Below are 26,411 nucleotides of genomic sequence, written 5' to 3' on the forward strand. Positions count from 1 at the left end.
AAAAAAATAAAAAAATAAAAAAAAATAAAATATATTCACTTCTATGGTCAATATCTCGTTAAAATTTACTTTTCTCAGTAACTTTTTTTTTTATTGTGATGTATATTGGTTCCGTGTATTTATTTATTTATTTATTTTAGTTTATTTTCCTCTATTTATTTTATAAAATATATAAATCAAAATTCAAAATACATAAATTAAAGCTAGTATGCAACTGCTTCAAAAATTAATAATTTTCCTTAATACACAACCTTTTCTAAATCATTTTACGCAAACTCCCTAAGCTTCTTCTCTCCTCTGTTATGCATATATCATTAAATACAATAATACCTTTTATTTTTATCAATAATTATCATTTTTTATTCAATATGATGTGCTGTAATTATCAAATAATACACATTTCTCTATAATTTCTCAATTATTTATTTCATTTTAATACCTATTTTTTTGCACGTGTCTTATTTAATTGACGAAGGTAAAGAATAATCAATTTAATTTTGTTGATTTGTTACGAACACTCCACACTCCGCTCGTTTTTTCTTATATTTATTTTATTAAGAAAAATTTAACTTTAAAATGATCATTATTAAATTTATTGACAACAATTATATTTTGTAATAAATGTATAAATTACTTTTGCTAGGATTAAATATATCGTGAGGTTGTGCCGAGTTAAATTAGCTCCAAAATTCTTCGTTCTATACTACTCGAAGGAGGAGATCTATGATAGTAGCCGAGTTTTACAATAAAATAATAGGACAAAAGTCTATATTTAAGTCATAAATCAAGGTAGCTAGCCTATTTGAAGAGGGTTGTACACGAACAAGCTAAGTTCATTTATTTCAGTGTCACGTGAAAGCAATATCGTAAATGTATGAGAGCAAATGGAGATAGCTCAAAATATATATATAAATATGAGAAAAAAGGAAATAAAGAACATAACAGAGGAGCACAAAACGGATTAGGAGTATAAGAGAGGAAAAGATGATATAACAATGAACATCATAATGGTACGAAGAAATATGGTCAAGATTTTAAAGCTATCTATAGAAATTAAAGACATAATTATGAAATGAAGGACTTGCTAGAATTTTTGTTGGAGTAGAGAGATCAACTGATCAAGCGCTACGGGGTTTGTGTAGCGGGTCACAGTTACGGGGCGTGCGGATCTGCCATGACCCGAACTGGATCGTCCTCATCTAGCATCTCATTTCCTCGAGACGTTGCGGGCTTCGATTTCAATCTGGAGAGGATAACTTTATCATTACAGAGAAAAAATCATATAAGGTACAAAGATATTTTGTTCTTGAAATTTTCTGCGTTTGATCGAAACTCTTGCTATACCTGCAATACTACTGTTATGTGTCGTTCTACATGAGATGCTATCGGTCTAGAGCGATGATTTGGCTCGTAGTTGCTCGTCTGCTGCCTCTTAGTCAATGATTTCACGTTTTTCCATAGTTATTTTTTATCTGTTAAGGTATTAAAACTGGCGTTAGTGCAAGAGTTGGTGTGTATAATCTTCAGAGAGTGAGCTAGAAGTATCTGGATATGGCGTCACGGCCACTTCAGTTTCAAGAATACTTAAAATTTTGGTCTGTTAGTTACTTTGGTTTGGTTTAAATTATCTGAGTTTGAGAAGGCTGTTCCCGAATACTTGGGTTTCGTGGCAGGTTGCAAAAGGAACAATGTTCTATACGAGCTGCCACGCATTAGAGAGTGCTTGAAGGCACAGTAGGACCTAAATATGTTTGTTGTAGAGAGGGGATGGGGTGTTGGTGTTGGGATTGGGAATGGTTTGTTTTCAAATTTTGATTGATATGATCTTGAAAATGTCACTTCAACTTGGGAATGGTTGGATTTCAAATTTTGGTTGATACGAGCTTCTTTAAAATTTGGTGGTTTTTACAGGTGGCCGTAACAATGAGACAGCAGAGGCAATATTCTGATTCAGGACTTGGCTCATATTCAGTTTCTCAAATGCATCAAGTTCCCAGTCAAAGGATTGAACAAAGCCACCCTGATCCTTTTGAAGGACGGCTGGAAGCCTTCACTCCAGAGAGAGAGAATTCATATATAGCTTCAAAAAATGAGGATCAATGGAGACGGGAAAGAGATGAGTCGAAGATGCCAAATTCTATGGCCTCTCACATGTTCAATGAAGGCAAGCATTAATAGTCTGTGTATTGCATCCATCACTTATTGTTGCTTGCACCTGTTTTCTTATGAAGTGTTCTATTCTCTTGTACATTACAATATCCCTTTCATAGACCATGTAAAATAAACCATATCAGGTACTTGTTTATTGATATCAATTTCAACCTCTTTGATTCTACCAATAACCTCTTGGTCGATGACACAGTTGAGCTATGTTTGGGTTGACTCATTTGATTCTTTTGTGGGTTCGAGTCTACTTGGTTATATGATCTGAAATTCTCACCTGTGCTCCCAAAGCTACATTTAGTATTTTCCTTGGGAAACTGAAAAGAGAAATTAACAACATGACTATAATTGCCTTATGGCATTTACACTCTTACAAAGTTTACTTTCACATGATATAGTTCTTGGATATAAGATGATTAGTCAGACCGTTAACGAAAAAGAAATCGAACTATTAATTCTTTTAGATTCATCATTCCCCATTCAAAAGCTATCAAGGTCAGATGATAGTTGAATTAGCTAGGTATCCACAGATGTGGTTATCAAGAATAAAGCGATTAATTGATGCCAAAACAGCATCCATTTCATAATGGTTGGGTGATATGATATTCCTCATAGTATCAAGCTGTTAATTGTTTATTGATAGAGAGAATTTCTATTCATTGTTATTCTATTTATTTTTTACCTTTTCCCTTGTATATTTTCCCTTTAAGATGTTTATATACTTCTCCCATGCAAAGAATTTCTGCCTTCTCTTGTTAAACGAAGTTTTCAGAATTTCTGCACTGAGAAATATGCTTGTTTAAACATAGGTCAAGGGGGTGATCTCAGAAGATCATACTTTCAAGGTCAGAGACCAAATCCAAAATTCGTTCTTGAGAAAGGAAGCAACAGCGATCTCAGATTTCAATCCCATGGGAAAAACATGGAAAGTAGGTTTGGAGATGGCCTGCTGCCACAGAATTTTGACGGTCTCGAGCAGAAATTCATTGATGACATCATTAACTTTTCCAAGGAACAAAATGATGTTGAGGATGAGGAAAATGCTCGACATAGAGAGGTATATTTGCACATTCCTATTTCAGTACTTGCATTCTCGTTTTTCACATCATCTTTACCGAACATACTTCATTTTGATGCATATCTTCAGAGAATTATCGCTATCAATTCTCAGTACGAGGAGCAATTAGCAGCACTTCGAGCTCAACATGCTGGTCGTCGTGATGAGCTGCTACGAAGGGAATCGAGTGCACGACACCATCAGTATCAGAAGGGAATAAGGGACCATTACCCAAATGGGGGCATTGGCCCAGGTAATCCTCGTGGCAATAGTGGAGTTACAACCGTAGCTGCTTCTGGACGAGCACATCAAAATTATGAATCTGAACATTTCAATTCCTACAGAGAATGAACTCGGTTTCTTGGGAATTCTGCGCGGAATTCTAATTTGGATTCGAGTTTATGACACTGGCTCACGGTACTACTAATCAAACTTGCTTAATTTTCAGTATAAAATTACGCATTTTTATATTGTCCGATTAGTCTTCCTTAACAAACCTCTAAGCTGTTTTTTCACCCTAAAGTCATGCACTTTTATGTTGCACACCCTTTTTCTCTATAGAGCTCATGATCTATGGTATCTCTGGATCCCAGTTCTTGCCGACCTGAACAGATCAATGTTTAAGTTGTAGGATCCTCGAATTTTTAGGAGCTTTGGAGTTGGAGATAGTGGCTTACCATGATCTGATTGATGAGCTTGTATCGGAATTACGTTGCCACTTTATATAAAAGCTTCTTCTTTAATGCTTTACATAAAAGTTTTCTTTATGTGAATTTGCATGGTTTCCTTTCCTCACTGGTTCACACTCTCTTGATTTGCGGACTCCAACTGTTAAGTATATATATATATAATCTTGCGGTAGAACTGATTAAACTTATTATTTAATATAAAGTTGTCTTCTAATCCTCATTTGAGACTATATTCAATGTACTCGTTTATAAATGAGGTATTTTTTTTTATGTGATATGTAACAGCCTAAGCCCACACGGTTAGCATATATTGTTGTTATCTTTGGGCTTTCCCTCAAAGTTTTTAAAGCACGTTTGCTAGGAAGAGGTTTCCACACTATTATAAAGATTGATTTGTTTCCCTCTCCAACCGATGTAAGATCTCATAGATGATCTTTAATCTTCATTTAAACAAAAAATCATGTTATCCATAAGCGATTAGAACACTCGTACTTTTGCCCTTGCTACCAGCTTAGCAACTTGAGTATTGTACAATCCAGTAGTTAATACATTTATACTCGTATTGTGACCAGAAGTATAAAGATGGTGAAAAGAATATGCATATATACGTGAGTTTCTTTTCAGGAAAGCATTTATTCAATGTATAATGCTTTGTTTTCTTATAAAAATTCTTTGATGGTTACTTTAGGTTAGGTTCCAATGGCAACATCACGTGGCATGTGAGCACATATCCATTGCCTCCAGATCTTGACCAGCTATTGCAATACGGTGGTCTCACTTTTCTGTCTCTCTTCTTTTGTGTTATTATTATCAATGATATCTGTTAGGGCCTCACCTCTGAAACTGCCTGCCCAATATTCACAGCATACACACTTTTACTTGCTGGGGAAAAGAAATCATGTTGTTCTTCGCTTTAATATTTCACTTTGTGAGTGATTCTGTTAGAATTGGATGCCATTCCCTTTCTCTTTCGCCTGGGTTTGGTTTGGTTTCCTTGAAGCCAAATCGAATCCTACCTTCATTCCCAAATAAAGTTATTGGGGTTTAAGGATTGCTTACTCTTTTACCATCACCATTTACACTTCACTGCCGTTTAGTACACACGACTCAATTCCAACGCTCTTTAATTACTTTGATATAGTTGGCTCTTTTAGGTATTTGAATATTTGAATATTTTCCAATAGTTCTAGTCCATTTACCGTTATTCTTCAGTAAACATGGTAGCTAAATAATTCCAATGTGTTACATAAGGTAGATATTGTATATTTTTGTGTTAGGTTTGTCTTTTCAATGTAATTTTTCTCCATATTTAAAATCAAAATTTACCTGACTTGGGTAAAGAGGGTACTAAATTCAATTCTTCTAAAAGAATCAGACCTCTCCCTAGTAGAACCATTTTAAAACTATGAGGTTGATGATATACAACAAAGTTTAGAACTATGCAGTTGACTATGCAATTGACGTCACGAATTTTAAAACTATGAAGCAAGACAGTATTTACTAGGAAAGAAAGATGAGAGACAGAAAATGAAAAAGGAAAAAAAGATTTTTTTAAAAAAATTTAGTAATTAATGAAAAATGACAAGGGAAAAAAAATGGTAAAATCCAAATAGAATTGAAAAAGTAATTTTAATATATTTATATTATTTGCTAGATTTCATAGCCAATACAGTCCACTCTCACAATGGGGCTCTGCTCTGCAGGAACTTTTGAAGAGACCATAAAAGTTAGTGAACAAAAATAAAAATAAAAATATACGAGTTTTCCTCGTATAAAATTAAAGAATAATTAATAATTCCAGTGAACGGACTTCTAAGCAATTTCGGATTATATTCCGCAAAGGCAGTTTTTAAAACTCACATTAAATTATACATTTATTAATTTTTTACCATTCGGATAGGCGGTAAGGAAGAGGTAAAAAAAGGAAAGGAAGAAAAATCTGCACCAAAATTATCTTAAACACGAATATCAAAATGTAAAAAATTAATTTTGGGATTTATTTCCTTTTATAAATCTCTGAAAAGGAAGCCGTAAAAAAGTGAATTATTAAAAAAAACAAAGAAGGTAAAATTTATCCGCGGAGAATTTACCGCATTTGATTTTGCAGAAATAAATTTTTTTAAAAAATTATATATATATAATCTCATAATTTGGCACCACAGGATTGCAATTTGCATTTCTTGAAGAAGAAATATATAAAATTTTATTTTTCCCTCCTCCAATCCTCTTCACACAAAAGCTCCACTTGTTTCTCTTCAATCCGCCATTTTTTCTCGAGCTGTCTGTGTGTATATCTCTCTGCAATGATCTACTTTTCCATCAGTGATTTCTGAACTCTTCTCTTCACCGTCTTACTTTCTCTGCTATGGGCGGTGTATCCGAAGATCTCTCTACATCCACTTTGCATCTCGACTCGGATAACGATCAGCGAGTTTACTTCGTTCCATACAGGTAGATTCATTGTTGGATACTTGGATTTCGTGCTTTTTGGTATAGCATTTACGAATCTGAATTACAGCTTTATTGGAAACTTGAATTAGGCAAATTTGATCGACTAATCCATGCGTTTAGTTGAGAAATTTTGCGCGGTTAGTTTGGATAAAAGAAAACCGAAATGTGCTTTGTGATGGTGAAAGAAGTTGGATACTGAGTGCATTTCGACCTTTTATGTTATGCCTTGTAGCTTAGATGAAGCAGCTTTTTTACTCTTTTGAACTGTTGTGAGGGTGCTTCGCAGTGGAGAGATGTCAAAATGCGAGCGCAGTGTGTCTAAGGGAATTTACGATTTGAATTATTCAGGTGGTGGAAGGACGCGCACGATTCTGTAACTGGCGATGCCGGTGGGAAGAGAGGACTTCCCTTCCTGGCATCGCCAGGTTCATCATATGCCGGACCAATGAAGATCATCAACAGTATTTTCAGCTCGGATCTTGTGTTTAATCTAAGAAGAGAAGAGGATTCTTCGCAAAATAGTGAAAATGGTGAAGTAGGCATTTCAGGGAGGGACTACGCGTTGGTCTCCGGAGAAATGTGGGTGCAGGCACTTAAATGGTGAGTGCTATGCCACGACTTATTTCATCCAGCTGTATGGCGTATATTCAATAATTGGATTATTTCTGATAGGAAATTGAGTTGATTCCATTGCATATCTAGAATAGCAGATACTTGATTGGTTATTCAATCATCAAAATTAATAATTCCAGTGAATCTCGGAAAGAAAAATAAAATTGTATTATTGTGATTGTAATATGTTATCGTCTCTTCGTACTGGATTCCTGCTGTATGCATATTGTATGCTATGAAACAACTCCAATGCAATCGCTTCTAGTTCAATTTAAAGGTGCTCAATTTATATGCCTCCAGGCATATACAAAAATATGATATTTTTACTGATTCTGTTCTCTAAAAGGGCTTCTGAAGATGTCTGTGATCCATTAGCTCCACTATCCCATATAACTGTGTTAGCATCTATTCCCGATTACCATTCTGCTTAAACCTGCTTGGAGTTTGATAGTCACTTGGTCAGAAAAGGAAGTAACATGGGCCCGTAGCATTTTAGTTTAGCTTGGACGAACATGGATCCGAGTTTAGTTTTGAAATGTCACTATTTAATTTGCACGCATCACTAGCACTTCTTGGAATGCTATAAATTTTAAGTTAATCTAATTAAATTGCAACATGTCTCCAGTTTTGGAACTGAGTTCTGTATTGAAGAATAGGTAATTTAGTTTTCTGAAAGGAAAAAGCTTTCTTGAACTTCCATTGTCTTGAACAACGGCGATTTCATACATTTATGAAACTGTTTCCCATAAGAAAAAAAGAAAGCTTCGATGATCACTTCTAGTAACACTATAGGTTCCTGTCTTTGCCGAATATATTTTGAACTATTAATAGATTCCTGTAAACTTTCTGTCTACATGGGTTTTCCTTTTCTTTTTCTTTTTTCTTTTCTTCCCCTAAAATATTTTGTACTTATTTACTTTTACTAGTCAGCTAATTAATTCTAGGCACCTCCTGTTAGTTAATCATGTTAGTAAAAAGTGATGTGCTCTTCCTTGCAACCATGAATTTTTTTCATGTGCCGATGCTTTCGTTACGGCTGAATTTCATCATGCAAGACCATTTAAGGATTCCTTGCGGTTTGTGTTGTAGGCATAGTGATTCCAAGTCTTCAACGAGGAATGGTGGTAGCTTTTCCGCTGCAGAAAATAATATAGCAGATGTTTATCCTTTGCAGCTAAGGCTTTCTATCCAACGGGAGGCAAATATTTTGGGAGTGAGAATAAGCAAAAAGGTCGCTTCATTACCATATCAAATTTTATTAATCTTAGATTCTATGACTTCATTGATAGTTTGCGGACCCTTTAGCATTTACAACTATTTGTTGAATTAGCAGTTAAAAGACGAACTCCGATCTCAAATATTTTGAGGTCTTCAATTTAAATCCTAGTAGCTTTTTAGGCAAAAGGCAAATGGGAAGTAAAAATTATTTTTCTTGATGGAGATTACTTCCGGCCATTTACCTTTTTTTATTTTTTATGTATTAGTCAATTTACATAGTACATCACCCATCGTTGAGACAAGAAAGTTGGTATAGAATCCCCCCTTTCTCTAGTTGCCGTTACTCTTTTGCTTGGCTTTCCGTTGGGAAAAATACAGAATTTGGTTCAAATGAATACCCTCCTATTGATTTCTCTATCCCCTTGTCTTAAGCCTATAAAAGAAATGTCCATTTATCTTTTGTTTTTACCATCCCAGCGTGTACTGTTTGTTTGGTAAGGACCATCTTATTCATCACGTAGTTCCAGTGCAGCTTTTAAAGTGAAACTCTGAGTTGCAATGTGATTGGAAATAAAGAGAGTATGAAATTCGGAGGGGAGAAAACTCTGTTTTCAACTTAGTTTCTCTCTTGGACTTTTCACTTAAGTCTTATTTTCTTAAAAAAAATTACTATCACCCAATGTATGCTAGTTAATTCTTAGTATATTTTTTTCTATATTGGCAGGATAATGTAGTCGAATTATTTAGAAGAGCATGCAAAATCTTCAATGTCGAGTCAGAGTTGGTAACAATCTTTCTTCTCTTTTAATGTCACTTTCTTTCTCTAGCACCAAAAGGAAATATTTACGATCAAATTGTATATCTTATGATACGCTGTATGCAGTTGCGAATCTGGGACTTTTCGGGTGAAACAATATCCTTTTTTAGTAACAGTAACAAGCAACGACAGTCAGACCAAGAGGTTAGTCTTTAACAATTTCTTCTTTACTGGTTTGACTTAGAGTCATTAACAGTCAGATCATGCTTGGATTGCTATAATATTTTCAATACACGAATACTTTTCTGAAAATGTAGTGTAATATCTACTTTATTTTCTAAGCTTCCATGAATTATGAGATGTTTAAGAATTTTATTTTTATTTCATATACCATGTCTATAAGAGAGTGAACTTCCACTGTTTATTGATGAAACTTCTTTGTAAGTGAAGTGCGCATAGAGTAGCAAGGTTAGTTTCAAAGAAAACAATTAACAATGAAATCGAAGAAAGGTATGAGTGGTTCCCTAGGAGGCTAGCGTTATTGATTTGTTGCATTTATTCCACGGGGTTTCTTAATTAGGGCACGGCAATAGAATTTAGAAGAGAACTATTGAGATTTTTCATAGTATTATAATGAGATGCAGGCATCTTTTTACTGTCTTTTACAAGGAGACGTACTCTATTAAGCAAGTAATTACTTGCAACTTATCTGACATTGGCGTACTTTAGATGTGATCAAAAGTGGCCTTTTTTCATTAGTTAAATAAAATTAGAAAATATAATTGTTAGAAATAATTTTTTGAGTGTTCTTCCGTCCCCACTCCCAGTCCCTAATTATATGAAGTGAAATTTTCATAAGCTTGCTTTGTGATTATAGATAGTAATCGACTTGATGGCAATAAAAAGGTTTCTTTCTGAAGGCTGTTTCTTGTTTTTATTTTGGGCACAGCTTCTACTTGAATTACAAGTTTATGGGTTGTCAGATTTCATAAAGTGCAAAGAAGGGAAAAAGGATGAATTGGCAAATTCTATTCTTGGAAATTCATGTGGTTCTTCACTTATGATGAATGGTGTTTCCGGAAATGGGAGTGCTAGCTGCTTCCGTGTAAATTCTTCAGTTTTTTCTGGAAGCTCTCGTGAAGCTGGTTCTTTAGGATTGACGGGCTTGCAAAATCTTGGCAACACCTGTTTCATGAACAGTGCTCTGCAATGCTTAGTGCACACTCCGAAACTTGTTGACTACTTTCTCGGTGACTATGGTAGAGAAATAAATCATGACAACCCATTGGGCATGAATGTATGCTTTCTATGATTTTAATTCTTCATGGATCCATTTATCTCGGTGATTCTCTTTCTTTTTAAAATTTTATTCAATTATCAATGCTGCAACCTAAGCATGCTAAGAGCAGATTAAATATTTGGTTGGAGAGGATCTTCAAAATCTTTAATAACAATCTTCCCCCTTGGTGCTTCTTCTTCTTCTTCTTTTTTTTTTTTTTTTTGAATCCGCTAGTCTGAAATCTTTCTTCAAGGAAATCTTCCAACTCCTTTGGTGCTTTTATTTTTTAAGATATTCGGCTTTTCATTCTAACTTATGGTTAAAAAAAAAAATTGAAGGATCTTCCATATCAAGCTTCTCCCTCAGATGTATCACTTTTCTTTGGCTTGACTCTAGACTTGTTCATGCTGTTTTCTTTCTAAGTCTTTTGTTGATATCTCTTTACAAGTTTAATGTCTTGGCCAGAATTCCATCTTTTTTCATTGTAATTCTCTTTATGTACTGCTTTCACTTACTCTTTTGATTGACTCCCTTGTAGTGTTTGTATCTTTTCAGCACCAGTCTCTTTTCATTTTATCAATGAAAAGTTTTGTTTCTTGTTTTTTTTTAAAAAAAATCTACCAAAAAGAAATGTTTATATAGAACATTTCTCAGTTTTCAAGAATCTGCTCATTTTCTCCCCTTTAAGTCCGTAACAAGCAGTAACTTTTCAGGGAGAAATTGCTTTGGCATTTGGAGATATGTTGAGGAAATTATGGGCGCCTGGCGCAAGTCCTGTGGCACCCAGAACGTTCAAGTCTAAGCTTGCTAGATTTGCTCCTCAATTCAGTGGCTTTAATCAACATGATTCTCAAGTCAGTGAAGTTTCTTTTCTATCAAAAGCAGGGTTTTAGATTCCTTCCTCTGAGGGATGAGGGTTCTGGGTACAGGATTTCATCAATTGTCTTGTAGTCTGATTCAATATTTTTTTTTACAGGAGCTCCTTTCTTTTTTGTTGGATGGGCTCCATGAAGATCTCAATCGTGTGAAAAAGAAGCCTTATGTAGAAGTCAAGGATGGAGATGGACGACCCGATAATGAAGTAGCAGATGAATATTGGCAAAACCATTTGGCTCGCAATGACTCCATTATTGTTGATGTGTGCCAAGTATGCCTTCCTCCCTTATTTTTCCTTTATAACCTGCACCACATGCGTTTCACCTTGGTAATAGCATGTTAATGAATGTCTTATGTTCTTGCCTAAATCAAATCTACTTTTTCATAGTATTAGTTACGTTCATTGAGGTATCAGACTTGTTTATGAATGCTACTTTTTTTGTATTCGCATGTCTAAGTTTGGCAAGTGACATTTCCAATTTAATATATCTCTTCAAGGCTTTCATCATTTGATTTCATCCTTGCAGGGTCAATTTAAGTCAACATTAGTTTGTCCTATTTGCAAAAAGGTTTCTACTACCTTTGATCCATTCATGTATTTATCACTGCCTCTTCCTTCAACAACAACGCGAACAATGACTTTAACAGTTGTGAGCACTGATGGTAGTACTCCAGCTCCACATACCATTACAGTTCCCAAGTCCGGAAAATGGGAAGATCTAATAAAAGCACTTAGTATATCATGCTCTTTAAAAGCTGATGAGACTTTATTGGTTGCCGAGGTATATCATTGTGATTGTAATACTTTTCAATTGGCTGCATTGTGATGGCTTTTGGATTAATTTCTTTATAATATAGCATGAACTACTTTATTCTTAGTGACCTCTGAAGTCATGAATTTCTATGCAGGTATACAACAACCGCATATTACGGTATCTTGAGGAGCCAGCTGATTCTTTATCCTTGATAAGAGATGGTGACAGATTGGTTGCCTATCGCTTAGCAAAAGATGATGAACAAATGCCCTTGGCTGTGTTCATGCATCAAAGCATCGAGGAGTAAGTGCATTATATTTCTAAACTGATGGATCTTGTGTTCACGTGATTTCATATCTGATAGTTAAAATTTATATTTATGAAGTTCATTGTAAACTAGTTTTGGCCTCTAGGGGATGGTATCTTTTTCACTTAGTATAGGTGGGGAGATTGGGGAGGCTGAGAGTTCATTACACTGATTGCAAAGCTTTAGAAGTTTGAAGTTACATGCATATTGGATTATTTAACATAAAAAAAATGTTGCTATTTCCCATTAAGATGTAGAGGTTCTAAGTTTTTACTCATTAATGTCTAACTCTTATTTGACCATTATTTTTTAACATGGTCACTTTCTTGGTTGGTTGAGATGCTAGTAGCATAGGTGATGTTGGAAAAAACTCTCTTAATTAAAAAGATGGGAGGAAGCGTAAGTCCCTCAGCAGTCATATCGGCATTTCATATTAGTTGTCGCTCAATAAAAGTATAATCGTTAGACTTGTTTACATTCTTGTCATTGTTCCCATTAGCTAGCTTAATAGCAACCCATTTACTAATCACGTAAGGTAAGCCAATTGGCTTCATGCTACAAGTCAACATTGCTTTTCTATTTACAAAATAGAACATAGATGTGACGCTAGCTATCTTCCTTAGAATGGAGAAGAAAATTTTGGGGAAATAGAATAGCTTAATTTGATAACATTCCAAGTTGAGGATTGTCTCTGAGATTTAAATTTTGGTGCAGCAGTGTATTTACTAGGTCTGGCCAACANTAAGAACTACGTTTCCACTGTGACTCAACTCTTGGATACATTTACCATGGCCGATTAAGTTTATTCAATTTTTCCCTTCAATGTAGATTGGAAAATTATACAATCATGATAACTAAAATGTTCTGGGATTTACATTTGCAATTTGCCTCCAAAAAATGTAATTTTGCACCGTGATTTACTGGATAACATTCAACAATATGAGAAACTAGTTCTTGGATTGCTCATTATAATTTTGTTACAAAACAATGAATTTACTAGTGACAAACTGACAGCTGCCAGATCGTGGTTAGGCTTTCTAGGATTAATTAGATGAATGAATGCGAGTAACCATATTCCGTGTTTTGCCTCACCTACCTGGATCTAATTTTTCTTTTCTGGTCAGGCAGTACATCAATGGGAAACGTACTACAAGGCTTAAGGCATTTGGATTACCCCTCGTGGCCAAGCTGCCTAGTGCCTTTAATGGATCTGATATTCAAGCTATATACAGAAAATTGCTCAGTCCCTTCCAGGTGCCTGCTCAAGATGCTTTGGAAGAAAACCATACCTCTGATGTTGATGCAATTGAGAAAACCAGGGAGGTGGAGAATGGAATTAATTCCGGATCGGCTTGTGCAATTGATCCCTTGAGAAGTGAAGATGCAGACAATTCTCCGTCGGATGCTGATTTACAATTTTACACTACAGACGAGAAGGGATTCGTTCGGGGCTCTGAAATTCAAGTTGGTGAATTTGTAGTCGGGTCGGAAAAGAGCAAGCGGCTATATGTGCTTGTGTCCTGGCCAGAAAAGCAAATTGAGCGTTATGGCACTCGCCTTCTTACCTCTTTACCTGAGGTTTTCAAATCCAGCTATCTTACAAAGAGACCTCTAGAATCTGTTTCTCTGTATAAGTGCCTTGAAGCTTTTTTGCAGGAGGAGCCTCTTGGACCCGAAGACATGTGGTCAGTTCATTTATATTTTTGTTTCCTTTTATTAAAGAAATTGAATGTGCATAACGAACTTTGTAATTCTGATTTGGTTGTTTGGAATTTGGAAATTGAAACATTATGATCTGAAAATCTTTCATTTCATAATTTAACTATCTTCCTTATGGTTACATTTGCCTATTGTTGATTTCCTGATATCATGTACCGTCATGTTTTTATTCAGGTATTGTCCTACTTGCAAAAAACACTGTCAAGCCAGTAAAAAGTTAGATCTTTGGAGATTACCAGAGATTTTGGTTATTCATTTGAAGAGGTTCTCATATAGCCGGTTCATGAAGAACAAGCTAGAGACATACGTTGACTTTCCTATTGATGATCTGGATTTATCGATGCACGTTGCCTATAAGAATGGTCACTCTTGTACTCGCTATGTGCTTTATGCAGTCAGCAATCACTATGGGAGCATGGGAGGTGGCCATTACACAGCATTTGTCCATGTAAGTGATGTTACTCTTTCTTTTCCCAAGATGCCTCACATTTCTTCTGTTTTCTACCTTTTGTCTATATCAGTAAATTGAAAGCTACAAATCAACAAGCAACTAATCAAATATGTTCTACTACATCAGTTCATCTTGTATGTAAGAAGCAGATATTATAAATCTTAGTTTGCTAGTACTTTTCCTAGCCTGCATATGAAATAGTATGCCGCTGATGATTAGAACAACAATTTCTGCCTCAAGTCAGTTTAATACGTCAACAATGACCATATAGTCAATTGAACCTTGAAGTACTAGTGACAAACCGAGTCCTAATTTCTCTTTTCTTTTCCAAGTCATCATTTGTGGTTGGAAATGTGCTTTTGAGTTAACTGAGTTAACTCGGTGTTAGTAAACTCAAGCTTTAAGTCTATTTCTATTTCTAGTCTATTTCTAATTAGTTGCTATTTTTGGAGTTGGTTGCTACCTTTGTGGAGTAAGTTGCTTTTTTTATGGAGTTAACTAAATTTGAATTTATAGTGCATAGTGATTGAATGGAAAAACACACTCCCCAATTCTCCTCTATTTCTCTCTCTCTCTCATAAGAACTACAATTAGTATACTTTTGATGCTTGAAAGTTTGTGGGCTCAGAGCACATTCTTTGGCCGCATGCAATCTGAGAGCGTAACTGTGAGTTCACTTCATACAGAGAGACTAACATTATCATCTCTGTTCATGGTAGCCTTTGCATGTGAGAACAAAATTATATCTACCTCAAATTTGAAGAACTCTGATTTCAAGACCTGATCCCTTTTTTTTCCTTCTGATTTCCGGTCCCGTTACCTCCTGCATCTATTCAGCCTCTTCCCGGTCTCCCCCCTCAAGACCATTCTTTTTTTTGCCCCTTCCCTCTTGTTGTCTTTTTATTTATTTATATTTGTTTTAAATTGAAGTCCACATCAGTGAGAGTCCTATTATTAACCACTTGTCTGGTTACAAGATGAATACTTACTCATATCAACCATCAAAATTTTTAATTGTTGATTATAACTATTGATGTTTTCTCTGTTTTCCCCTCTTTTCTGATTTAGCAAGGAGGTGACCAGTGGTATGACTTCGATGATAGCCATGTTTATCCAATTGGCCTGGATAAGATAAAATCTTCTGCTGCTTACGTTCTTTTCTACCGAAGAGTTGTAGCTTGATACACTCACAATTGACTGAGGTTTCATTGAAGGGAAGTCTTGATAATTTCTGGAAATTTGATGCTAATTAGCTCTTACCATGATCATCATTCGTCTTTCTCTGTCCTTGATTAACCATACATGTAGTTTTCAGTATGGGTGAAACCTGAATGGAGTTTCAAGCCTAAAGACGATGCGGAAGAAGCCAGTTTCCATCATGCTTAAGCAAGAGAACACTGACAGATGTTAGGATACTAATTACATTCAATGGCGTTAACATCTTTGAAAGAGGAGAGGCTTTCAATATAATTTCTTGTGAGTCTTGGACAATAGCGTAAGGTACAAGCCTAACTCTTTTCTTTTGAAGATTTTTTAGGGTTACTGAGAGCTAGGATATTGAGTAATTCTTTATTATCATGAAATTCCTGAGAAATTCATTGCGGCTATGGTTGGTGTGTTGATTCTTTTGTCATTAACCTGTAGTGACTAATTGATAACTTTTGATCCATTTTTTCTTTTACCCATTGTATTAATTTTAAACTGGGCTGGTAATTGGCTTCAAACGAGGTACGAAATTATGAATGTACATCATGATAATATTGATAAAAGTGTGCGTAGCACTTTTGACTTGGAAACTAATGATTTCTTCTCCATTTGTTGTTGCTTCTGTCTTTCTACTGCTTTAGTCAGTAGAAAACATCACAACTCTCTTCTGTTTATTAGTTGAGAAATATGTTGTCATCAGAAATGAGCATCGATTTTCGCCACAGAATACATATCAGAATCATTAAGAACACTACACATATAGGAATCCAAAATCCCCCACAGAATACACATATCAGAAGGTCAAAGATGAGAGTGATGGGCAATGAAATTGGTAAAAAGATGATGAAATGAGGAGGTGGAATAATTGAATGCGTTGGGTGATGAGATTGAGATTGCGATTGAGATGTCACATAAAAGAAAAGAAAAGAAAAAAAAAAAAAATTGAAAGAGATTGGGAGTTTCCAAGACAGCTGATTGCTTAGTAGTTCGGACCACTGCTCTTTTCTTTCCTTTCTTGGCGTGTGGGATGTGACAACTCTTTCTTCCTTCTTGCAGCGCGCAGGTAACCTATTGCCCCTTTCTCTCTACCACTCCTACTTCAAATTACAAATTTTTAATTATATCAATTTCTCAGATATTATGTTCTAAATAAATTTTAATCAGCATAGATATACTGTTGATACACCAATTTTTTTAATAATTTTAAATAATTACTCGTTGAAAGAAGCTTATTTATATTTATTTATTTAGTAGTTGTTCTCTAAGGTAATTCTCCTTTTTAGTAGAAAATTATATTCGTCAATTACAATATTCTTTAAACTAATTTCAAAATATTCCCAAAATTAATCTAATTCCTTTGATTTTTTCCCTCTCAAAGTTGGGTGTAAAATTAGAGAAGTTACCGAAGTGTTGTGTTATATTACAGAGACTGGTCAGTTTTTCATCACTAATCCTTCACCCTGATTAAAAATTCTCAAGAAAAGCATAATGAGAATCTTGAAATAGAGGTAAAAAAAAAAACAACAACCCCTTTAATTCAAGTTAATTCACACATAAGTTTACAGTAAAGAAGAAATGATGAGGAGTGGGTGATCATTGAAGAACAGTATGTTACGTAGCATAAGAATATATATATATATATGTGTGTGTGTGTATGGGTTTTAGAGAGAGGGAGAGAGAGAGGAATTTGAGGAAATGAAAAAGGAGGGTTTTAATTGAATGGTCTCTTTCTTGCTTTAGTAGAGAGAGAGGAGAGTTGAAAGACTGTTTAAAAGAGAGACATGAAGAAGTGACACGACATGTCGACACAGACATTTGCAATAAAATGTAGTGTGTTTGTGAGATTATATATTATATATTATATATTTATTATATTATATAATGTAAGCTAAAATCCATCCGTCTATCTTTCGGACAAGACCCATTCATGAAGCCCTCCACATGCCTCCAAATCTCCCAACAACTTCATGATTTGACGTTTCAGATTCTCTCTTCTTCACTTTCTCCACCCTCCCCGACTCCTCCTTAACATTATAATAACAACATTATTTTTATAACAGTTCACCTAACCATATTGATTTCTAATTCTAGAAACTTTGTATTTTCCTACGTAAAATAAAGAGTAGTTCAAGTATTAGTGATTTTTGGAGAATCGGTTGTTTTCGAAGAACATCTTTGCTTTTACTCCTAATGGGCTTCCGAAACATCGGTTATTTCGACTAATGTTCCGCTCCTTGCAACCACTTTCCCCTAAACAATCTAATGGATCTACACAATCACAACCAAACTAACAGCCATGGTTCCTTAAGTAACGATCGAAAGGTCTCCTTTATCACCGTTAACCTAACAACTTTAAAACAAGTCTCTTAGTAAGAAGTTTCCACAATTTTATAAGAAATGTTTCGTTCTCTTCTTTAACCATGTGGGATCTCACACTCCAATCATTTTAACATGTTATAATCGAGTTAGTAAAAAAGAACTTGCATATCCACGAGATCTCTTTCATACAGTTATATTGTAGGGTCATTCATGTATCTCTCGTTTACTGTTATCACCCTAAAGTAGGTTTAGTTTGCAATTTATGTGATTGGTGGTTGTGGGAATCTGAGTTTGATTGAAAGGCCAACCATATTCCACCCTTTAAGTTGATGGAGGCAGCTTCGTACATAATAGAGGCCCCCACTCATCACTCCCTTATATCTCTCGCCTATACTTTCTTCTGCAATGGAATACAGCACATCTCTTATCAACACACTTCTTACTCATCTCTTCACTCTCTCACTCCCATCCATTCTACATCCTCCTCCCCCTCTCAAAACTGCCTTTAGGGTTTAAACAACCTTTGTGTTTGGATCAACTTCCAAAAGGGTTCGAGAAACCCTAATTTACCTTTATAATTTATAATTTATAATTAACACTGTCATTTTGGCCCGTTACGTATAGCAGTTAGTCTCACAAATTTAAAAATGTGTTGTTAGAGAGAGTTTCCACAAATCCAAAAGTTAGCTCTAATTTATTCTATGGGTGAGATTCCTTTGGAACAACTAAAGTGTTCGGTGTAAACAACTAGTTGCGCCACCATCGGTTCACAATTATTAAAAGTAGGGTTCGTACATGTACCCATGTGCATATTTTAATTCAAATCTCAATAACTCCATCGATATGTTCTTAGAATCGTTCGAAGCAAAACATGTTCTAAATTGAGCGATGGTGAAGAAATTAAAGATGTAAAAATATATATATATATATATATATATATATGGTTGACATAGGCATAGGCATTGGGTTCCAAAAGGCTGTTGCTTCTAACCCCAACGTAATGCCTTTATTCATATCTTTCTGTATGTCTTTTGTGTGCCAACAAAATCCATTGTTTTTCCCTTCCGATTCTCTAACATCGATATTATTGAATTTCGTTACATAAAATCAATGAATTTGGCGTCTGTAACACTGACACCCACAACACACAGTACTCTCTCTCTCTCTGGTGGCTGTGAATTCTGGCAAAATACTGCGACGATCAATATCCATCATGGGCAGCCTTAGATTTATATATAACCTTCCAAATTCACACTCAAATTAAAGTGCTCTTCTCTCAATAAACTCATCATCTTCTATATACTTTTTTCAATGCTAGAGTGGTCCTTCCCATACAACCTTCTTCCTCCATGCCTCGCCCGTTCATCTACGTCTCGCTTCAAATCGTGTTACGAAAATGACAAACGATGAGTTTTGCTTTAATCCCAGTATAATTTAGTAGATATGACATTAATTACTGTAACCGCCCAAACCCAACGTTTCACAGGAGGTTTTCCACACAAGTATGCTTTGTTTCCCTTGCGAACCGATGTGGGATCTCACAATCTAGAGCTAGTCATCGAAATAGGACTAGACTCTCTTTACAGTACGCAGTGGAACCGATGTGAGGTTTCCACACAGGTACGCAGTGCACTGGTCGAAATAGGGTTAGACCCTCTTCATAGTAGACACGTTTTAAAATGAGCTAAAACAAACAATATCTGCTAGTGATGACTTGGACTATGTCAATTATCATCTCAAAAGTCAATTTTAGGACATAGTAATTTAATAACATTAATCTCACTTGTTATTACATCACACGTATTTAAAGGACATGGGAGAGGGGGGTGAGGTTATCAAAGTAATTTATTTTCCTATAGGGTCAGGGCAAGAGGACGTCGTCAACCTCAATTTTTGTTGGAAATAATAGAATCTAAATTAATACACATTAATTAAAAATAAAAAAAAAAAAAAAAAAAAAGAAGATGTTTTATTTAGTATTTAATCTATTGACACGTCATCATCATCTCTAGAATTAACAGGTGGCAGAACCCCATTGGATAATTGGATGGACTGATGATCTCTGGTCAAATTCAAGCTTATTTTGTTTGCTTGTTTCCATCCACCTTCTGCCCACAGCGGATGTGAGGATAATGTGCCCACTGCAAAATCAAACCACCCACTAATTACATGGATTAATCATTTAATTACCCACTTTAATCCTTAATCAACCAGTAATTATATTTCCTTAAAAAAGATAAAAAAATTTACGTCTAAAACTAGAATTAGTCATGTTCATCTAGATTACGACTCTTCCCGTATCGTCACGTACGTCTAATCAAAGACCTTTCTATATTTATCCCAAAAGCTTTAAACTTTCGAGTTTTACATTTTAATTTTTACGCTTTTTACCTAAAACTCGATCTTAGTTTCGTGCAAGAGCAAGAGGTTCGAGAACTTACATTTTTAGCGGCAGTGCTAAAGGCTTCTCTATGGCTAATGTCGGGATTGTTAGCCTTAATCCTTTGGATTTCCTCTCTACAAAACAAAACACTTAAACCCATTAATTAAGGTTAATTAAGACCACTAATCCCAAACTAATTAAGCCATCAACTTACTTGATGAACCTATTATATGCTGAAGGAACACGCTGTTTCTTCTCTGGTGCTGCCAACATCCAAACCCATTATATTATACTATTAAACATGATTAATAAACGTATTAAGAGACGAGATTAAATAGGAATGAAAAAAGTGCAAAGGAGCAGAGGAATCAATGACATGACAAATGAGTGAAAGGCTATTTATTCAGAATATGGCTATGGTTTTAATAACCAAAATAACCCATACATATCATATATATATATATACACACATACATACATACGTACCAAATTAACATACATGCATACAAAGAATGGCCCATGATATTGATGGGTCGAATTCTATTATGCATGTATGGTCACCATCCTAGATGGGTCCACGTCCGTATGCATCTAACACCTCATCCAATTAAACCACACTATTAATTTCATTTAACCATCGTAGTTCTTACCTATACCAACCTTATCAAAGTCTAGAGACGAACATTTGGCCAAGCAAAAGTAACAAAAAAAAAAAGATCAAGAACATAATTGTTCAAGCTCACCGTTAGCAAATATTATCTGTTTTAAAATATGTTTGTTAGGAAGAGGCTTTCACATAATGTCTTGTTGGTAAGGACGTGTGATCTTTAAATTAAAAAGAAAACAAAAAACGTGAGCATAAAAGTGAACTGTTGCAAAATTAATATCCCAATCTACCTCTCTGAAAATTTAATCAAATCATAATCAATATCAAATTTTAGTTTTTTTTTGTTCGTATTTAATTATTAAAAAAAAACATTCATAATGAAATTAAACAATAAATAAATAAATAATAGAGAGAAAACTGACGGCGAATAGGAGGGATTCTGTGTTGGTCACGTTCAGCAGAATCAAGAGAGGCAATTTTAGTGCATTTTGAAGAGGAAGAAGAGGAAGAAGAAGAAGAGCCTCTGTCCTTGCTCCAATCCCCACCACTCACCTGCTGCTGTTTATTACCCTAACACACATAAACAAACAAAATATCTCTTTAATTAAATAAATAAATAAATAAATAATAATATGTTTGTTGGACGATAAAAATGTTTCATCCCATATTACTATTGTGACGAGTCGTGTTCATCTAACCGTTCATGTATATATTTTACCGGTTGGGAATCTTGAGGAGGAAGAACTTGAACAGAAGCTCCCATGTTTACAGACAGCAGATTTGAGCAATGGCCGCATCTCACAGTTACCAGTGTGAACATGTTGTTGCATGGAACACTTACCTGTCCGACAGAACACTTAACATTAATTCATACATTAACCAAACCTGAAAGACCTTAAACAAAACACAACTTTGGTCTTTTTTTTTTTTTTTTTTTTCATGAATTCTCTCTCTCTCTCTCTCTCTTCAAACATCCTTTTCCATGGTGGTTTCTTACTGACTTCCGATCTGACACCACCGCAAACAAGACGATAAAAGATGGAAAATTTAGATCGATGAGAAAACGACGTGACTGGAACGAAAACCATAGAGTCGAGACTCGAACCATTTCGGGGTTGGGTTGCTTCACTCTCCAAACACCTCTTTTCTTCGCATCGGTTTCAGGAAAATTAGGTAAAGAGAAAAAAAAGCTTTTGATCTTTCGAGAAAATTGAATTGAAGCTTGCAAGAATGCTTCGATCGGATCTAAACCTAATTCAACTGATTAAAATATTAATAAAAAAAGAGAGAAGGATCTGGGATGTAATAAATTACTGTTACCAAAGACCTAATTTAAAGAACAGTCAACAAAAATTCAAGAACCCTAGCTACTAATATTGGATCCACTTCACACCTTCAACGTCTTCACTTCATGTTCTTGGATTTTGGAAGCAAAATTTGCACAAATCTGAGGGTTTAGTAAGAAACCCGGATGGGAATTCTCATAAAATATGCTCCAAAAACAGTTTTTTAGGCAGATTTATGGAGAAATAACAAAAGATCTCACAATTTGTAACCATGTTCAAGATTCCAACAGTAAAAAGAACAAAACCCATGATTTAGTTTCATATATATATACATAAATAAACACTTTTTTCCTCCTCCAACAGTCTGAACAATTAAAGTGAAAAAAAAAAAAACTGGGTGGTCTTTTCAGCTGAAAACGAAAGTACTGTACACAGTCATAAAACACAAACATATATATATAGAAAGGTGAAGGTTTTGTACCGCTAAAATGGTATTGCAGAAGTTGCAGTGAACATAACAAACACGTTCTGCTGCCATCATCTCCAGTGACATTTCTTCTTCGCGAGTATATATATATATATAAAGGCTGAATCAAAAACACACCCTTTTTAACAAAATTTAAGAAACTAAAGATCTCATTTTTTTTTATTTATATTTGGATGAGAAACAGATGAATGAGAAGAAGAAGAAGAAAGGGGAAAAGAGAAAAGAAATGGTAAGGAAGAGAGAAAGATGCTTTTGTAGAGAGAAGGAAATGGAATGAGGGGTATTAAGATGAGGATGGGACGACTCTGATCCAGAGAGAGAGAGAGAGAGAGAGAGAGAGAGGAAGTGGGGTGGGGTGGGGTGCGCTATGATTGAAGGATTGAGTGGATGGGAATGAGGTCTCTGCCATCAAGCGTTTTCTCTTCACCATCTTCGCCTCTTTGGCTTGCCTTTCTGTAGCGGAGGAAGTGGGCGACGTATTAATTCTCCAATGTTGTTTACCATCGCCTGCCTCTCTCTGTGCGCGCGCGCGCCTCGTGGCTCCTCGGACAAACCTTCCAAAACTATTCTTTAACCTCACCCTAAAAAGTGATACCAACATAACATACGTTTGTTCCCCTCTCTAATCGACGTATGATCTTAGTGTTTGACTCTGATTCCATATGTAATAGCTCAAGTCAACTTTTTGCAGATATTGTCTGTTTTGGCCCGTTACGTATTGCCGTTAACCTCACGGTTTTAAAACAAACACGTCTACTAAGGAGAGGTTTCTATGCCCTTATAAGAAATGTTTTGTTTCCCTCTCCAACCGATGTGGGATCTTACAAACCAGCGCCATGGGGGCCAACGTCATTGTGTTTGGCTATGATTCTATACGTAATAGCCCAAGTCCACTTTTAACAGATATTGTCTGTTTTGACCTGTTATGCATCATCGTTAGCCTCATGGTCTTAAAACGCGTCTACTAGAGAGAGGTTTCCATGCCCTTATAAGAAATGTTTTGTTTCCCTCTCCAACCGATGTGGGATCTTACCATCCACCACATTGGGGACCAGCGTCGTTGCTGGCACACCGCCTAGTGTTTGACTCTAATTCCATACGTAATAGCCCAAGTCCATTTTTAACAAATATTGTTTGTTTTGGCCGGTTACGCATCGTAGTCAACCTCATGGTTTTAAAACGCGTCTATTAGGGAGAGGTTTCCATGCTCTTATAAGAAATGTTTTGTTTCTCTCTACAGACGATGTGAGATCTCACACATATATTATCCGTTTTGGACCATTACGTATGGTCGTCAATTTCATGGTTTTGGAACACATCGACTAATGAGAGGTTTTCACATCATTAGTAGAATCTCACACCTTGTTACCCTCTTGGACCAAACGCGGAATCTCACGCCTTCTCTACTAAATATTATTTAAAAAAAAGATCTTAAATATTATTGGTTACAAAAAATGGTACCCCACAAAAGTTACAATTTTGTGAAAAATATGCATAAATGATGGAAGGAAGCAAAAGGAATGGTTTCAACCTTTTGATCACTAATCACATCTTGTCTCATCGGAGACGTTGGTTTGACCTAAGGTCGCCATCCATCTACACATCTTCCTCCCCTTCCCCTTTTTGTCGTATAAACTCACCGCATTCTGAGCTGTTTCCCAATAACTCAACTCCCCCCTCAATTATAATTTTATTTATTTTTTTCTTATTTAAATTTTAATTTTCAGGTAATAAATCATCGTCCCAACCAATAGAGCCTCGTCTAGTTGTCGTTTGTGCATGCATCAAATCTCTCGAAAACACTTTCGGTGCTTAACCGACATGTCGTCTCCTAATCATGTAATGCAACTCTTTATGCTGACGCCAATTTTCACATTTTATATTCTTTTATAAATTTATATTTTTTTACAAAAATGTCACATCAAAATAAATAAAAATATATATGTCACATCAGTTTTTTATTAATATTTTTACGGAAAATGTGACCTGAAAAGACCAAAATGAACCCAATACAAACCTTAGAGAAAAGTTAATTTAAAAAATGAAAAGAAATGACGTGGCATCATGCTTTTATACGACACTCGGCTTTTACCCGCCAGAATACTCGAGCCATTGCGATCTCCTTCTCGCTTCCAAGGCACGGAGGTCGACGGTGATCGAAGATGAACCGAGAGGTATATCCGACTTCTTTATGTCTTATCACTCACCGGAATCTGATTTTCATCATTTTAGTTTCTTTAATCGCTTTCATTCGGTGAAAAACTGCCATGCCGATTCGATCTTCTCCATATTACCGAAACGAGCGGTGGAAACTTCTCTCACGGTCTATTGTTTCCATCCGGTTGCGAACCGGTTGTGGAAATAAGCGAAAATATCGAGTTCACTGTTCCTCATTTATGGACGAATGTTTTATCACCTTGCTAATTTCGTGACGACTATAGCGTACTAGAGTAACTTGATTGCGATCTTTGGGATACGATGTACGTCTAATACATTCCTCATCAAGAATTAATGATTATGATTTTGACGAACTTTCTTTCAGAGCTCGGTTGATCGGTGAACTTGACAGCAGAGTGGCGTTTCTTGCCTTCTGTGCACTCTATAATGGTTAGTTAGAGTTTTCAGTTCAACTGATATTGCTGTGGCACTCGTATTCTTTCCTTAATAGTCATAATGGAGGAAGTCGTTTACATATTTTTCTCTTCGACTGGTGTTCTTTTGAGTTTGGTTTTTATCGAGATTTGCGTTTGCGCATCTCAGACTTGATAATGCTTGTTTCGGTCTTCTTAACTATTTAAATTATGATGTGATAAACAGGCGGATATTAGAAAGTGGTTCATGAAAGCACACGATAAAGACAGCGGCAATGCGTCAAAGCATGCAAAACCTGCTCCAAGCAATTTTGAGAAATCTGCTTCAACTGAACTCTACAGTCCGGAAAAACAGTGTGTCTTCTGACCCTACTCTTCTTAGCAGTATAGATGGCATGTTCCAAGTATCATTATATTCTTGATTCATCTCCAGTTTCTCTATCTGCGTATTTCGCTGGTCCTTTATTCTATAAAAACTCCTTGTTATGTGGATGGATTATTGATGTCTGTTTCTGGAACCATAGTTCTTGTATGACTTGGTGTATCTGGTGTTTCTGAAGGAAAATGGAGCTATATTTAATACCTGGTCTTGACTTCATTTCTGATGAGGTGTCATAAAAAGCACATAATCTTGATGTTAATTAATTGTCTCTAGTTTTTGGCTTGATCCTGCAAGAAAGATAAACTCAGAATAGAAAAACTCTTGGTATTCTGGTTCGTAAATAGAAAGGATGCACTTCAGAACGAGTAAAAGCAGCTAGATATGTTCGAGTAAAAGCAGCTTGACGTTAAAATGTTAGAGGTGTTGATGAGGGAGGATGAATATTGGCGACAAAAGACCTCATGATGGAAAGTTAGATGCGGAGTCTTGTTACCGAGCAGGAGACACCAAATCTGAAGTTATTTGGTTACTTCAACAACTTACTTTAACAAGAAAGTTGGACGAAAGTGGCTTTCTCGTATTAGGGTGAGAATTGTTTCCGTGCTAGATTCTCGAAAGAGTATCAGATAATAACCAGCATTCTTTATTTTTTAGGCATGCCTGGAGATTCTTATGGTAACTGCTGGAATGGAAGCTGAGAATGGGATGTCTTGTTGAGATGACATTTTGTAGATGCAGGGATTTCAGGAGGCTTGACTCATTGGTCTTATGAAATTTTACAAAAAAAGGTAGAAAGGAGCCTCGATGCAAAGGAGT

General features: G+C 35.6%; 3 protein-coding genes and 1 long non-coding RNA gene across 9 annotated transcripts; 3 read left to right on the forward strand and 1 right to left on the reverse strand.

The window, feature by feature from the left end:
- Positions 1-1,004: 1,004 nt before the first annotated feature.
- LOC111484575 lies at positions 1,005-4,967 on the forward strand. Of its 3 annotated transcripts, none has more exons than XR_002718530.1 (5): positions 1,005-1,287; positions 1,912-2,164; positions 2,973-3,220; positions 3,311-3,637; positions 4,598-4,967. XR_002718530.1 is itself a non-coding variant. In XM_023131220.1 (4 exons), exons 2-4 carry the CDS (start codon positions 1,924-1,926, stop codon positions 3,569-3,571), a joined length of 750 nt encoding a protein of 249 aa, XP_022986988.1. In that variant the 5' UTR covers positions 1,005-1,287; positions 1,912-1,923; the 3' UTR covers positions 3,572-3,971. The 3 variants fall into 3 exon arrangements, 1 of the variants encoding a protein (XP_022986988.1); XR_002718531.1 differs by lacking the exon at positions 1,005-1,287 and adding an exon at positions 1,313-1,480; XM_023131220.1 differs by lacking the exon at positions 4,598-4,967 and having other exon boundaries at positions 3,311-3,971.
- Positions 4,968-6,074: 1,107 nt separating this feature from the next.
- On the forward strand, positions 6,075-16,134 carry LOC111484573 (ubiquitin carboxyl-terminal hydrolase 8-like). Its single transcript, XM_023131218.1, has 13 exons — positions 6,075-6,360; positions 6,709-6,960; positions 8,062-8,203; positions 8,915-8,974; positions 9,074-9,151; positions 9,897-10,244; positions 10,940-11,080; positions 11,203-11,373; positions 11,630-11,884; positions 12,012-12,160; positions 13,289-13,849; positions 14,058-14,331; positions 15,403-16,134. The coding sequence occupies exons 1-13, from the start codon at positions 6,275-6,277 to the stop codon at positions 15,514-15,516; spliced, it is 2,631 nt and encodes an 876-aa protein (XP_022986986.1). The 5' UTR covers positions 6,075-6,274; the 3' UTR covers positions 15,517-16,134.
- A 3,490-nt stretch (positions 16,135-19,624) lies between these two features.
- On the reverse strand, positions 19,625-22,795 carry LOC111484576 (putative axial regulator YABBY 2). Of its 4 annotated transcripts, none has more exons than XM_023131222.1 (6): positions 22,617-22,790; positions 21,568-21,690; positions 21,272-21,419; positions 20,457-20,505; positions 20,301-20,376; positions 19,625-20,000 (listed from the first exon to the last, which is right to left on the reverse strand). In XM_023131222.1, exons 1-6 carry the CDS (start codon positions 22,686-22,688, stop codon positions 19,938-19,940), a joined length of 531 nt encoding a protein of 176 aa, XP_022986990.1. In that variant the 5' UTR covers positions 22,689-22,790; the 3' UTR covers positions 19,625-19,937. The 4 variants fall into 4 exon arrangements, with proteins under 4 accessions (XP_022986990.1, XP_022986992.1, XP_022986989.1 ...); XM_023131224.1 differs by lacking the exon at positions 19,625-20,000 and adding an exon at positions 20,180-20,219 and having other exon boundaries at positions 20,260-20,376; positions 20,457-20,499; positions 22,617-22,795; XM_023131221.1 differs by lacking the exon at positions 19,625-20,000 and adding an exon at positions 20,180-20,219 and having other exon boundaries at positions 20,260-20,376; positions 22,617-22,793.
- Positions 22,796-24,643: 1,848 nt separating this feature from the next.
- Positions 24,644-26,382, forward strand: LOC111484578. Its single transcript, XR_002718535.1, has 3 exons — positions 24,644-24,796; positions 25,165-26,180; positions 26,250-26,382. It is a non-coding gene; the product is annotated as an uncharacterized LOC111484578 (long non-coding RNA).
- The last annotated feature ends 29 nt before the right edge of the window (positions 26,383-26,411 follow it).

Source organism: Cucurbita maxima, unplaced genomic scaffold (genome assembly GCF_002738345.1).
Source record: "Cucurbita maxima cultivar Rimu unplaced genomic scaffold, Cmax_1.0 Cma_Scf00009, whole genome shotgun sequence".
Taxonomy (NCBI): domain Eukaryota; kingdom Viridiplantae; phylum Streptophyta; class Magnoliopsida; order Cucurbitales; family Cucurbitaceae; genus Cucurbita; species Cucurbita maxima.

What these genes read in the sequence shown, in the direction of transcription:
- LOC111484575 (XM_023131220.1), top strand. Translation starts at nt 1,924, where the DNA reads ATGAGACAGCAGAGGCAATATTCTGATTCAGGACTTGGCTCATATTCA. An exon ending in CTCTCACATGTTCAATGAAG is followed by an intron (nt 2,165 to 2,972) that starts GCAAGCATTAAT and finishes GTTTAAACATAG; the next exon opens with GTCAAGGGGGTGATCTCAGA. An exon ending in AAAATGCTCGACATAGAGAG is followed by an intron (nt 3,221 to 3,310) that starts GTATATTTGCAC and finishes GCATATCTTCAG; the next exon opens with AGAATTATCGCTATCAATTC.
- LOC111484573 (XM_023131218.1), top strand. Translation starts at nt 6,275, where the DNA reads ATGGGCGGTGTATCCGAAGATCTCTCTACATCCACTTTGCATCTCGAC. An exon ending in TGGGTGCAGGCACTTAAATG is followed by an intron (nt 6,961 to 8,061) that starts GTGAGTGCTATG and finishes TTTGTGTTGTAG; the next exon opens with GCATAGTGATTCCAAGTCTT. An exon ending in TCAATGTCGAGTCAGAGTTG is followed by an intron (nt 8,975 to 9,073) that starts GTAACAATCTTT and finishes CGCTGTATGCAG; the next exon opens with TTGCGAATCTGGGACTTTTC.
- LOC111484576 (XM_023131221.1), bottom strand. Translation starts at nt 22,688, where the DNA reads ATGTCACTGGAGATGATGGCAGCAGAACGTGTTTGTTATGTTCACTGC. An exon ending in TCTGCAATACCATTTTAGCG is followed by an intron (nt 21,691 to 22,616) that starts GTACAAAACCTT and finishes TCTGTCGGACAG; the next exon opens with GTAAGTGTTCCATGCAACAA. An exon ending in TCTTGCACGAAACTAAGATC is followed by an intron (nt 20,220 to 20,259) that starts GAGTTTTAGGTA and finishes AAATGTAAAACT; the next exon opens with CGAAAGTTTAAAGCTTTTGG.